Here is a 15,064-nt window from a genome sequence, read left to right as displayed (position 1 = left end):
TCTATACTGGAAGCCCTACTTCCTCCCCCTCCCATCTCCCCCCGCCAAACAACCATTTTGCAAATGCCTCTCAATCCCACTCCCACGCCCCCATATCCACTCAACATTCGCTCACGGGGTGTCATCAGCGAGCTGGCTCACTGCGTTGCAGTCATAGAAGGAGAATCCCACCGAGGCCACGACCACATCCTGGAACATCAGGGCCAATGCCATGGTCACATGATCTGAGGTGGGGGTGGTGGAGAAAAAGAACAGGAGAAGCCATCAAGGAACAAAGTACTTCTTTCCACTTAGCCATCATGCAAGACAGATGCTCACCCCCACATACCTCTACCTAGCACACACTTCTTCACTTCTCCAGTTACCTAGGCTACTGTGCTGAAGGTCTTGAGGCAAATTTGCCAGGCCTGGGTACTTCACAGTTGTGAGGCAGCAAAGAACCTCAGTCATCTAAATGCACAAAGGCAGCCTAGCTTGGAAACTTCAGCTATTTTGCCCATGCCCAAGACATTTTGGTGCCCAAGACAAATCCAAGTGGCATGCCCCTGCTAAACATAAAAAACTATGGTATCAGGGAAAAGGCTAGGCTAGAACCCTCTTACTTTTCTATATTCAGGGAATGTTTTGCACATATTCAGTCACGGAAACCCCAATCTGTAGTATGAAATGGTACCCAGACACAGGCTCATCCATTTCAGTGAGAACTAAGCCAAAGGTTGCATGATTTTTCAGAGTTGTTTCAAGTACTCATCTTTTAAAAAAATATTTTGTTGTATGTTAGTTTATTTTTGTAATGGCTTGTAAGCCTCCGAGTTCATGGGCAAGATGGGAAGGTGGGACAGAAATAGTCAACAAATAAATACATGGAAGAGAAAAGGTTAAAAGGGCCTCCTCACTTTATCTCCTGGCAAAGCATCGCTTTGGGGTGTGTGGCAGGTATAGCAAGACCTCTGTGGTGGGTCTGCTAGGTATGAACCCCCAATGATTTATTCAATCCCTGCCTGGGGACTTAGCTCACCTTTGCCCTCTTGGGTGCGTGGCACCTGTTGAGGAACAGGTGAGAAGCAGCGAACCCAGGAGTCTTGTAACTGGGCTGGGCTGTCTTGGGTACCAAAGGCACAATGGTAATGCTCTCCCTCAGCCAGCGCAGGGAGACGGGGGACCATCATGGAGACCTGGGTGGAGTAGGAGACACGTATTTTCACTGGAATGTAGTTGGATCAGTTTTATCACTTTTTTGCAGTTTGAATTTCTGTGGTTTTATATATATTTAACCTGCAATATACCTTTCAGCTTACTGGCTAACATACCATGCCACTTTATGTTCACGTTATTGTAGAGGATTACAGCCTTTGTCTCATCAGAGCAAGCTCACTTGAGGGAAAAGAAATGCTAAATCATCCCTGCTTGAGCTGCCTGTCTAGGCTCCTGCTAAAACTATCCTTTTTTATTAGTAGGTTCAAAATACTGCCACCACCACCCCTCTTATCGACAGAGCTTGAACCTCCCTGGGCTTGGAGTGGAATCCCAGGGAAAACTCTATTTTGTTATTGGATAAGTACAAAAATCTTCCACGTGCAAGCCTACATGTGGTGAGAAAACTGATAGTTACTGAACGTTTGAGGATGTGTTTGCACCAGAAAATTCCCCCCATTCACCCCCGCTTTTCTTGAGAAAAACCAACTCTGATAGACTTGTAAGAAGAAAAGAACTAAAAAAACAGTTTTATTTCAATCACTACAGACGGCTTCCGTCTGAAGCTCTCTCAGCTTTTAGATACAGTTAAAAATACTTAGTAAATTACAAAAATAGGAGGTTGTCTTTAGGCAAGCTTAAATGTTTATAGAGTCTTTTGCAACGCCTAGGTAGGATGGTCGTAGGCTAGTGTTTCTTATTTCAATTACATTACAGGTAAACAATAACAGAACAGTATCAGGAATATGCAAAACATACACACCAAAGAAATATAGGTTTCTAACACACAACCTGCCTAACAAACTGTTCCCTATGCTGAATTCCCTTTTCCTTGAACTCACCCAATTCCTGAGGAGAATCAAGCTTCCTGCAATCCTTCCTTTTAAGAATCTACAGAGTTATTCCACGAGAGAAAACTCTATGCTGGCTTCGACCATGAGGGAGCAAAACTCCATTGCCCTTCACTAAGCCTTTCCACATGTGCTTTTCTCCAACAAAGACAGCCCTTCTTATTCCCAGAATTCCCAGCAACCACTCTCTAGGTCCCATCCACCTGGTATACTGATTGGCTGCCCTGGAGTTCACCAGCGTGTCAGTCAAGACACGGGTTCACTCCCTGTTAACTCTTTATAGAGGGAGGGCTGGCTGATCACTACAGTTATAATGTTGCGTTTGCACAGTTATGCAAGAATTGTGCAACTGGAGTTGCACAATGATACGGGCACTGGAAATAATAGTTACGCAGTATGTCAGCCACTCTATACTTTATATGAATGTTCAGAGAACAATTTTAATGGGGTGGCCAGAACACCAGTTCTTAAAAGTATTGGGTGAGCCCAAATCTAACCAACGACCAACTCAAGTATTACCCTTCTCATGGGAAGCTTTCGTTAGACTATTGGTCCATCTAGTTCAGTATTGTCTACACAGACTGTCAGTGGCTTCTCCAAGGTTGTAGGCAGGAGTCTCTCTCAGCTCTATCTTGGAGAAGCCAGGGAGGGAACTTGGAATCTTATGTATGTAGCATGCAGATGCTATTCCCAGAACAGTCCCATCCCCTAAGGAGAATATCTTACAGCGCTCACATGTAGTCTCCCATTCAAATGCAAACCAGGGCAGACTCTGCTTAGCAAAAGGGACAATTTATGTTTGTTACCACAACACCAGCTCTCCTGCCATTTTCAGGTATGGGATGTGTTCATGGCAGTGGTAGCAGCTGCGAATATCTCCTTGCCAGGAGTAGGGAACAATGGTGAGAGCTAGCAATCATCTCTAGGACTTACAGCTTATATTGGTTGCTAGTAGGAGGAAGCATGCTTACCAAAGGTCTTTATCTTGAGGCAAACACAGGTGTCATAGAGGGCCTTTCTTGTCCCACCCTCTAAGGGGTGATGAGTGAATTGGTTCCCAAGCAATAACAATCCCAAACCCTACTATCCTCTGCACTCACTTCCGTCTGCTCCTCTCGACTCTGATTGGCTGGTGATATCTGCTCCACTCTCAGACATTGGCTCTCAGCTCCATAGCTCCACAGCCAGTGATTGGCCACCTCATGGCGTTCACATTCCAACTTCCGAGTGCATCTATCAATCAACCAATTGTGTTAGAGGTGGAGAAAAAGAGCATGTATCTTTCTTATGAAGCAAAGCTTCAGAATGGCTAAGTTCTCAGCAGAGACACACCTACTCTGTAGGACACACCAACCACAGAAAGGGTCTTGGGCATTCAGGCACGAGGCACAGTCCTGGAAGTGAGGGCATTCTGAGACAGGGACCTTGGAGAGCTGTTGGAAAGAAAGTCAACAAGACAGTTCATATTCTGCTCTCAATACTAACACCACTTCCGGAATCTGTGATGCTGTGCATTCCTTTGCACTGATTTGCAGAAACTACAGGCTTATGCTGAAGCAAGTACTGGGGGAAGGGACTAGCAGAACTTGGAATTTGAGAGAGAGATGACAAAGTAAATAGTCATTAAAATAGAGGAAAAACAGGGGTGTACTTTTATGTGTAGGATCTCACACAAAGGAAAGCTACTGACCCAGCTCCTGATCCAGAAGAGATATATGAACCAAGACACATGTTACAGAGAAAGACATAACAAACCAGTGGGTTCAAATTCATTTTTGATAATAGAGCTCAGTCTCATAAAATCTAGTAACATGGGACTAGATTACCTCAGGGCATGCGCAAAGTGCTTTGCGGACACTAGTGCAGGAAACATGAGTATGACACTGAAAACATTCCTATGTGAGAAGAAGAGAACCACACTGCAGTTTCCAACACTGGTTCCAGCTTTCCACCAAGAAGCCAGATTCTGAGCAGAATTTTCTCCCTGCCCAAACGGAAGATGTCAAAACATCATGGTTATAAGAAGTGAGGGGAAACAATTACCAGGTCCCATGACTTACCCGTGAGGCCGTCATCACATACAGGTGGGTCCCACTGCCATCTAGTAGTAAGTCTGGATTAACAGGAGAACGTGGGCCAGGAGATACAGTGCTGTAGACTTGTGCCACTGAGCCATTCAAATAAACCTAGATCATTTAAAATAGGAATAACTAAGATGTTTAAGGCATACCTTGCCCAATATGTCTCAGAAACTAAATGCTGTTGCAAATAATCAACAGGACTGACACTCTCTCTATTAGGTCCTAAGCCTTATGTATTTCTTCCTTAAAACTTCAGTGCAGGCCACTGACAGAAGACAGGATAGTACTCTGGACCAGGCCCATACACCCTCTAGGACAGGGCTGTACAACTACAGCCCTCCTGCAGATGTTGGCCTACAACTCCCATCATCCCTGACTACTGGGCACTGTGGCTGGGGATGATGGGGGCAGAGCTACCCGTTGTAAACAAAAGCTAAAGCTGGCATCAAGACCTGCACATGGTGTGTCAGAAATGGTTAATTTAGGTTTTTTCAATCAAAAATCAAAAGTTTGTTTGATTTTATTCTATTTTTATGGAATAGTTTTTACACATATACGCAGGCATGCAGGAAGCCACCATGGGTGCAACCCGCCAGCCCCTAGGCCCTCTAGCCACACCCCCTGCATCAGATGCAGGGTGTGTGGCTATGCATGGGAATGGGGCCGCAGGGCCCCGTTCACAAGGTGCTTCAGCCAGCACTGCGTTTCCAGCCTGGCTAGGATCACCTTTCCCTGCCTCTAAAGGCAAAGAGGCTGGCTGAAGCTTCTCACAAACAGGGCCGCTTATGGTCACGCCCCCTGCATCAGATGTCAGATGCAGGGGGCGTGGCTAGGTTGAATGGGGTGGCTCCACAGTGACTGGCAGCCAGGTTCTTTGGACCCGTCCACACCCCTGTGTATATATAGGTATCCGTACCAATATTAACACTTAAGATTATTTTTATTTGGATTTGGATTGAAATATATATCTGATCAAAAATCGCAATGAACTGAACTGACCTGCTCCCTGTTATGACGACAATCCTCTCTCAAGTCACAATCACTACACGCTGCAGCATCAGTGGGGGGCGAGGAAAGGGTTTCTGCAGTGGCTGCCCCTTCTTTAGAACATGGTAGTTCTTCCTAACTTGTGTGTCTGCGTGCATGTGTTTATTTTGTATTGGCCCTCTTCTGTTTAAAAAAGGTAGCTGGACAAAATATTCAGACTCAAGGGGCATTTTTAAGGCGTAGTCACAAGGACGAGACACCCAACCTTCTCTGACTGTGATGCTCTGGGAAAGTGGGACAATAATCCTTAAATATAAAAGCCATCTGGCAACTAACCCTAGGGCAAAAGACAGCTCAAAGGCTGCCCTGAAAAGTTAATTATGCAAATCAGTGTATGCATATGTGCTTATTTTGCATGAATTGCCTTGGTTTTCAGGATTTGTTTTGTAATCAGCACCTGCATTTATTTGCAGAATTTGGATACACTGGGAGAGCCTCCCTCCTCCACACCGCCAGTAAATCTTACGCTAGAGATTGCCTGAGAGGTCTAGGCTCTTGAGGCAGATGATCCCAAGAAGCACCTCCCAGGATCCAGCCAAGGTGATAAAAACACAGCAATAAACTAAACACTTGACAATTTGTTGCCTGTCAATGATAGCCCAAGTAGTGTTTCCTCTAAGGGATGCACCTATGCTTGCGCACATAAGTTTTTGGATGTTCGCTCAGTTCATTTTAAATCCTGCTCAGGTTGAATCAGGAAGGCCCCACTCTGAATGCATGTGCACACACACTGCCTTGATACTGCCACCCAGAACAAAACTCATTCCGCACACAGATGAAAAAAATTAAGAGAGAACACTGTTCCCAAGATGCCAAAGGCTGCTGCCTCACCCTGGCCTGATGGCAGTGCCAGACCTTCTAGACAACAGGAGTTGAAGCCATGGAAGCGCCACCTGCAAACTGCTGCAGTTCTTGCCCAAATGATTTCAAAAACGTTAAGGGTAAAAATGACACCCTGGATCTAGCAATCAGACAAAAACAGAGGGAACACTTGCTAGATGACGTGCAACAGGTCACCAAAAAAGAAATGTTTAAAGCTTGATGTACAATGCTGACCACGACACAAACCCTCAAGAGAGATACCCTGTAGAATTGACTCTTATTTCAATACTGGTACATATATTATTCATTCATTCAATTTCTATACCGCCCTTCCAAAATGGCTCAGGGTGGTTTACACAGAGAAATAATAAATAAATAAGATGGATCCCCATCCCCAAAGGGCTCGCAATCTAAAAAGAAACATAACATAGACGCCAGCAACAGTCACTGGAGGTACTATGCTGGGTGGATAGGGCCGGTTACTCTCCCCCTGCTAAATACAGAGAATCACCACATTAAAAGGTGCCTCTTTGCCCAGTTAGCAGGGGTTAGAGTTATATATACACAACATGCAAAAGGTTAGCTCAGTATCCAAGCAACAGTGAGTATCATACAAGTGTCCACAATCTCAGAACCACCACCAAAGAACAAGTGCACAGTCTGATGGAGGTCTAGAACTTATGAAGATATGCAGCTACTTTATACAAAGTCAGACCATTGGTCCATCTAGCTCTGCCATCGAAGATTCTTTAGCTGGGGAAGTCAAGATTGAACCTGAAGCTTTCTACATGCAAAACATGTGTTTTGAACCCTGAGCTACATCCTATACCTTTCATCTGGCTGTCTACCTTTAAAATGGATACGCTGCTCTTCAACATAAATATTTCCAGGGTAGTTTACAATAATTTTAAAAAACCCAGAAAAGTAACAAAACAATACAAAAATAGAACAGCAGGTAAATGGGAGGTATTTTAAAAATTCAGCATAGATTAAAAGGCCTGGGAAGATCACAAGGTCTTCACCTTGTGCTGAAGAGACATAAAAGTTGGCACCCGGCAAGGCCCTGGGGGAAAGCATTCCACGAACACGGTGCCACCACCTAGAAGGTTCTCTTCAATCATTATCTGCCTCACTTAAGCACCAGTGGGATGTGCAAGCTGTCCCAAATAGCAACCTGGGGACTATATTTTGGACTAATTTGCGTTTCCAAGCCGACTTCAGTGGTAGCCTACCTACAGCACATTACAATGGTTTAAACTGGAAGTCATCAGAGCATGAATAACTATGGCCAGGCTCTCTCTGTCCAAGCAAGGTTCCAGCTGGCACACAAATCTCAGGTGGTGGCATGCCACAGAAGTCTCTTGGACCTCTAATGCCAAAGCTGGATGTACGAGTACCCATGGGCTTCAGACCTGATCCCAGTAGCGGAGCCAGACCAGCGGCGCCCCATGTCTGGCCACCACAGCCCCGGCCCCACACACCCCGCCCCCTACATCTGATGTCAGAGATGGGGTGTGTGGTCTGGATCCTGAACGGAGCTGCGCGGCCCTGTTCAGGAGTTAGATCCAGCCCAGCACTGTGTTTACAGAGCGGCCAGGAGCTGCACTGGCCCACTAAATTGGGGCAGGTGCTGCATTCGCAGAGCGGCCAGAAGCAGCTCTCCCTGAGGGAGAGCCGCTCCTGGCCGCGTTGCGAATATAATGCTGGCCATTTAGCTCCCGATCGGGGCCGCGCAGCCCTTCTCAGGAGCTAAACCAGCCCCCACCCGCGTCTGACGTCAGATGCAGGGGGCGTGTTGGGGCCACAAGGCGCGGAGATCCGGGTTCTTTGAACCTGGTTTCCCAATGGTGACTACGCCCCTGCCTGATCCTGAGAAGGAGTGAAACCCCATCAGAAACAGGTTGAACACTACTTTCTTGAGCAGACAAAAAAAGTCTGTCAACAGTATTTCTATCTTGTCAGGACCGAGCTTCAGTGTATTGGCCCTCATCCAGACCATTACTGATCCCAGACACTGATTCGACACATTCCCCACCACACCTGAACCCTGACGAAAAAGGAAAGAAAGAGCAGGGTGTCATCAACACACTGACAGCATCTCACTCCAAATCCCCACTCAGCTTCAGCCTAGAATGAACAGAATCACAGAATGTCATTATCAGTGGTATATAACAGGTAGCTCTGCCCCTAGACAGTTTCACCTAGATGTTAAAAAACAAGAGAGACAAGATGTGCTCTGGGATCCCGCAGGGCTTCAAGTACCAGGGATCCAAGCAAGAGCTTCCCAGCACTGTCCTCTAGAACTGGTTCTCCAGGCAGGAACAGAAGCAGTGCAATGCAGCACCCCCACCCCACCCCACCAGGAAGACACCCACAGTTGATGCAACTGACTGCCCACTGGGAGGTCCAGAAGAATCAGCAGGATTGCACTCGACTGCCCCCTACTGCTCTCCTAGCATCAGAGGTGCTCTTGCTCCTGGACTTCGGGGCCAAAGTCCAGGGTCTCCACACCCCCTGGGCCCCCCCAAATCCTCTTTAGTCTGTCTTGGGTGGTATAGTTTGTGCCCTCAAGAATCTACATGTTAAAAATGATGCTTAACTTGCAGCGGGGCCTCCAAAGGCCTTTAGGTCCAGGCTCCAACATTACCTAGATGCACCTCTGCCTAGCATAGGTCATTTCTCAGGGCGAGCAAGGCAGTTTTGCTTCTGAAACTGAAACCAGACTGATAAGGATTCAGATAACCATTTACACCTAAGTGTGTCTGGAGCCCCAAATCAACAACCTACTTAAGCACCTTACCCAAGAAGGGGATATTTGCTACTGGCCAAGTGCTCTGGGTCAAAAGAGGACTTCTTCAGGAGTAGTCTTACAATTACCTCCTTCAAAGAAAGCCAGAACTATACCTGCTTATAAAAAGCCATTAATTACCTCCCGGACAGAGCTATGCTGTTCCTCCCTCCTTGATGTTGTGAGCCAGAAGAGACAAGGGTTCAACACACAGGCCAAGTTTCCCCACACGATCTTGTCCATGTCCTCAGGCTGAACCAAATGAAATCCATCCAATAAAATAGGACTCAACAGTGTTCTAGACACACCTACAGTCAGAGCTATGACAACAATAGCATCCAGTTCGAGGAGAATAATAAGAGTTATTTAATACTTTAAGTTCTTGCTAAAACATGCCACAGCATGCCTTCAAGGGTTACTTTAGATCCAACAGGCCAAGTTGCAAGAGACCCCAAACCTCTCAAAAAAGCTTCACTGGACAGCACTGTGCAGATGCAATAGGAGCAGAGATGTATTGCTTTTTCTCTGTCACAGAGCAGGCTGAATAATGAGCTCTTGCCTGTGTTTGGTTGGACTCAAACCATCATTGTATTCAAGCCATCTCCCTGCTCTGATCAAGTTCTAACTGGTGGGAGAGGGTGTTAGGACGAACGGTGTCTTCCACCAGGATTATCTTCAACCATGATAATATCCACTTCCCACCAGGGCAACAAGAGTGCCAGCCACGCCAGTTGGAAATTCTCCAAGGGCCCCCAGAAGTACCTAAGATTCCAGTAGTCTCCTAATAGCTCCACCACCCTTGCAGAAGGAAATGGCTGCTGCTAGTCTAAACCTCACCAGGTAGTGATCTGAACATAACAATGCAGTCATGTCCATTGTCATGTCTAGAGGAGAGTGGTCTGGTGGTGGAGGATGTTGTTGACTCCAACCCCTGCTACATACAGGTGAAACTCAGAAAATTAGAATATTGTGCAAAAGTCCATTAATTTCAGTAATGCAAATTAAAAGGTGAAACTGATATATGAGACAGACGCATTACATGCAAAGCGAGATAAGTCAAGCCTTAATTTGTTATAATTGTGATGATCATGGCGTACAGCTCATGAAAACCCCAAATCCACAATCTCAGAAAATTAGAATATTACATGGAACCAAGAAGACAAGGATTGAAGAACAGAACAATATCGGACCTCTGAAAAGTATACAGTATACTGTGCTTGATCGGCCAGCAAACTCGCCTGACCTGACCGCACAGAGAAACTATGGGGCATTGTCAAGAGAAGGATGAGAGACATGAGACCAAACAATGCAGAAGAGCTGAAGGCCACTAATGAAGCATCCTGGTCTTCCATAATACCTCATCAGTGCCACAGGCTGATAGCATCCATGCCACGTCGCATTGAGGCAGTAATTGCTGCAAAAGGGGCCCAAACCAAGTACTGAATACATATGCATGCTTATACTTTTCAGAGGTCCGATATTGTTCTATTCTTCAATCCTTGTCTTCTTGGTTCCATGTAATATTCTAATTTTCTGAGATTGTGGATTTGGGGTTTTCATGAGCTGTACGCCATGATCATCACAATTATAACAAATTAAGGCTTGACTTATCTCGCTTTGCATGTAATGCGTCTGTCTCATATATCAGTTTCACCTTTTAATTTGCATTACTGAAATTAATGGACTTTTGCACAATATTCTAATTTTCCGGGTTTCACCTGTATATTGAACTAACAATGTGAAAGCACCATCGTTGTCATGGTGGTCATGAAGTCCTGAACTTCCCCAGATGAGGAAGCCTCAGCATGAATGTTGAGGTCCCTTAGAACCACAAGCCTGGGGGTCCTCAACCCCATGTCTAAGACCAACTCCATTAGCTCAAGACATCCACCTCCATCAAGTGTCAGGCTGTGGAGTGGTTGGCATACTAACAGAATCCCTAATCAGTTTCAGGAGCTCAATACTAGGTACAAGCATGCAAAACTGGAGTCCATCTGTACTGGTAGCCTGGAGAAGGAGATGGAATCGCTGCAGGCCATGGCAACCCCTCCTTCCTGGCCCTTTAATCTGTGCTGGTACTGAAAACCCAGCTGAACGCAACTGAGATCTACCCCTCCCAGCTTGTTCAGTCAGGTCTCAGTAATACAAGCCAGGTAAGCCCCCTCATTCACAATCAACTCATGGATGAGAGAGGCTTTATCGTGGCTTATCCTGGTATGAAACAACAGCACAATCAGATCTAAGGGCAAGTCAGCAAGGCAACCTGGATCACCATAACAGGGATTCCCAGATGTTGACTAGAACTCCAAGCATTCTAGGCTACAATGGCCTTTAAGGCTTTTTGATTATGGGAGTTGTAGCCAACAACATCTGGGAATCCCTGTTACAGGGGACACTGGTCACTGTGGCTATGTCTACTTGCTATGGAGTTACTCTGTCCATTCTATGCTGCTTTTAGCAACTGTGGAGTTATAGATAAGCACTCATAGGACACTAGTAACATGTCTCTCAAACAGCAGGGATGTGTCTGGAAGTGTGGCCATCAAGATTGATAGTAGCTGAGTGGGAAGATGAATACCATGTGTGGGGCCACAGAAGTGAGCAACCATCATCCTCCATCACTGACTAAGCATGTTGCTCCTTGCTAGGCCTTAATATGTCTGAGATGTGGGGGAGCAACTGATTGCTGTCAGGGGCACTGATAGGCCCTAAAAGCACCAATATCTCAAATGTAAATTCTTTTCTCAGAAGGAAGGATCATTGGGGTAGAGGGGAGTTCCCTTTCAACTAAAAACCTCAGGTTCCTTAAATCTAGATCTATTCCCCTCCTGCTCAGGTTTCCAATAGCATCCCATGCCATAAAAGTGGTTTCTGAGAAAGCAAACAAAAAGCTGAGGCATGGGACACTGTGATGCAAGACTGACCATTGTGTGAGAAAGCAAATGGGAAAGCGTGTACAGGAACACTCATGGATCATGAATGCAGGCAAGCCAAGACTCGCCTGGCCCAGCCCAATTGTGCTATCTGGGATTAGTAGGTGTGACATCCAAGAAAGTGCCTTTATTTAAGCATCTTTCATCTTACTCTACAGGTAGTACTCTCACAGAGTACCTAGCAGTTTCAAAACCAAACACCAGTAATGCATACAATGAAAGGCAATATGAAGCAACAGCAGCAGAAAGAATAGAAGCCTGATTAAAAGATGGTATTCAAAATGCAGCCTCCAAAAGGCCTGGGCAAATAAAAAAAGTCTCAGGCTGGTGCCGGAATGACATCCGGCTCCATGTCAAGCAAGCCAGTCTTCCAGCAGACAACCTCTGGAGGGGCAACTGTGCAAGTCAGCTGCAGGAAAAAAAACCCGAGGAGAGTTGCAGCTAAAGACTAGCACATTTATTGAGACTGAAGCTTTTGTAGCCTAGTCCACTTCATCAGATGCATGAAGTGTGATCCTCTGTTGACAAAGATATACAGTATATAATACACACACACAATGAGGCCAAGGGGCCATGGGATGGAAGATGTACAATCAAGGACCATTATTATGTATAATTAAAATCTAAGCAAGTGATGATTCATAGCAGCAATAATGGTAGATAAAGCAGTCTTCCTGGCTGTATTAAGTTAATTAACTATAGTATTGAGAAAGGAACAATGGTTCCCTATTAGAGCCTGGCCAACCCCATAGAAATTAATTTGTTAGTCTTTGAGCTGCTACAAGACTCTTTGTCATTTCCCCCGGGGACAGGATTCTACATAACTAAAATATCCTACCGGGGACAGGATTCCACAATCGGGAAGCCATAACTAAAATAGCTTATTATGGGTCACCACTCACCTCACTTCTGGAGGCAGGAGGTCCCAAAGAAGGGCATCAAGGGAGGACTTAATAGAGGGCAGGTTCATGTCAGAGAAGGTAGTCCTTCCTCAGAAAAAAAAATCTCAAGAAATCTCCTCATATTGAAGTATTTTTATAAGCTATCGTTGAGGACATGCAAACAGAACTACGTAAATTTAGGAAATTCTAGTAGTGTGTAGTTCAACTCAGGACAGACTCCACACTTCTGGTTCAGCCAACAGACAGGGCTATGCATACTTCTGCAGAACATAAATTCCAAATTCTACAGCTAGAAATTAATTAAGTCAGGAACCAAAATATTAGTTCCTTATTTTGCAAAACCTGTCATGTTCCTGTCAATCATTGTTAATAATAATACTGCTACTTATTTTTTTAAAAAAATAATTATAATTATAATTATTTAAGTCATTTCATGCAGAAGGCACTGTATAATGATGCCTTTTAAAAGAACAAACCCTGCCCCCTGGCTCACAGTCTAAAGTGAAAACAAGACGATTAGGGAAGGGACACCAAAAGAAGGCTGAGGAAAAGAAGCAGAGAGCAGAGGTTAATAGCTCAAGAGATGTGCTTCCAGATGCTTTTTAAGCTTACTGAAGGAAGGAGAGGCTGTTGGTGGCTGGGGACAGCAAGTTTCAGAGGAAGGGAGCAGCAAGTGAGAAAGGAGAGAGGCATGAAATGGAGAACAATCTGAGGTCTGTAGAGCAGAGACAACAAAAAGGCAAATACAGCACAAGAAAGAAAGGTAGATAAGTAGGAGAAAAAGAAGGGGGGGAGGTTGTTGTTTTTTTAAAGAACTCAAACTGGATCCAGTCAGGAAGTGGGAATCAGCGAAGGGGAAACATGAGGAAAATGGGATGGGGTGTGGTTAACAGTCTTTATAACAGAAAGAGATGGAAACACACACATTGTAACAATACTGACATGCAGGGGTCCACAGACTTCAGGCTGCCAGGATAGTTAGCCAAAATCTGTTAATTAAGATCCTGATCAGAATCCTATCTAATGTCCAGGATCCTTCATGGTAAGGAGAACTGCCCCTTTGATGCTCAAATGTCATCGTTTGCTGGTGGTGGGGAAATGTTAGAGGACCAGGTCAAGGCTCTTCCCCCAGCTATGCAGTTTCACAGGTCCAGTTTGCAGGCAGGGTAACAAGAAATTCTAGTAAGTACTAATCTGCCTACTTTCCTTTCACTATAATCCTAATCGATAATTACCACCTCACAAGTTAGCCCACTTCCGCCTCAAACGTTCACGCATCCACCAACTTGAATTGGGGTGCATGACATCATCTCAAACTATGCCATTGACGTGTCGCTAGATGTCCTTGCAACTATACTATATTTGGTCCAGGCATTGTGAAGTTCATAGAAGCGCGCACACATGTACACACACAAAGCTGGGTGATTTCATAAGCTTAAAGTAGGCTAAAAACATGCCCAGAAAACATACCAAGGGGTGGGTCTATACTACTGAAGGACCACTCTTAGATGACTGGAAGTCCTGATCAACTCCAGACTGACTCTGGTGGCATCTGGTGGGCCACTGTGCGAAACAGGATGCTGGACTAGATGGGCCTTGAGCCTGATCCAGCAGGGCTGTTCTTATGTTCTTATGACTTCTGCGATTCTACCAGACAGCACTTACATGGCTTCACATTTATTTCCACAGCAGCAACACATGAAGTTGCTTGACACAGAGTTAGACCAGTGCTACATCTAGCCCAGTAATATCTGCTCTGACGGGCAGCAACTTTCCAAGGTTCCTGGCAAAAGGTTGCACCTCTCATCCAAGTTTTTTTAAAACTGGAACACTGAGAATTGAACCCAGGGCCATCTGCACACAAAGCACAGATTCTACCACTGTTTCTCTCCCATTGTTCATCTTAGATCTGTATTCAGCTGGTTGATCCTAGTGAAAATGTTGAGTGTTTGCAGCACCAGCTTGGGATCAACAAAAATGTCTGAGTTAGCAGGATGCTTCACAGGAGTACATGTGGCTTGGTGACTGCGGTTTTCCTATAAGCTGGGCCTATTTTGATCAGGAGAACGTACCCTAACATACTTAGAACAGAAATAGGGCTGCCTGGGACAAATACAGTTTTTACCAAATAACTACATCTGAATATCCTAGTCTAGGCACCATGGTTAAATGTCTAGGTGCCATCATTCCCTGGCACCTGGGATCAGAGGTGCACCTAGGTAATTGTGGAGCCTGGACCTAAAGACCTTTGGAGCCCCCCCCCAGCTGGATCATTTAAGCATCATTTTTTAACACGTAGGCACAAACCACACCACCCAGGACAGACTAAAGATGATTTGGGGGCCCCAGGGGTTGTGGAGGCCCTGGACTTCAGCCCTGAAGTCCAGGGATAAGAGTGCCTCTGCCTGGGATTTGTCAAGCCCTATGGCAGCAACCATTTCCAGCC

At 45.4% G+C, this 15,064-nt stretch overlaps 1 protein-coding gene across 6 annotated transcripts in view; it reads right to left on the bottom strand.

Annotated features, from left to right (window-relative positions):
* The window catches only part of PLXNB3 (plexin B3), a 65,063-nt gene that overhangs the window by 32,730 nt on the left and 17,269 nt on the right, over positions 1-15,064 (bottom strand). For all 6 annotated transcript variants that reach the window (XM_053300320.1, XM_053300316.1, XM_053300321.1 and 3 more), the window contains exons 5-9: positions 4,106-4,231; positions 3,378-3,478; positions 3,146-3,278; positions 1,019-1,175; positions 116-224 (exon numbers count right to left, since the gene is read on the bottom strand). In XM_053300320.1, the coding sequence (XP_053156295.1) occupies positions 116-224; positions 1,019-1,175; positions 3,146-3,278; positions 3,378-3,478; positions 4,106-4,231 (626 nt within the window). The remainder of the gene's footprint in view (positions 1-115; positions 225-1,018; positions 1,176-3,145; positions 3,279-3,377; positions 3,479-4,105; positions 4,232-15,064) is intronic.

The sequence above is a fragment of the Hemicordylus capensis genome, chromosome 2 (genome assembly GCF_027244095.1).
Source record: "Hemicordylus capensis ecotype Gifberg chromosome 2, rHemCap1.1.pri, whole genome shotgun sequence".
Lineage (NCBI taxonomy): Eukaryota > Metazoa > Chordata > Lepidosauria > Squamata > Cordylidae > Hemicordylus > Hemicordylus capensis.
This window is presented reverse-complemented; position numbering and strand designations above follow the sequence as displayed.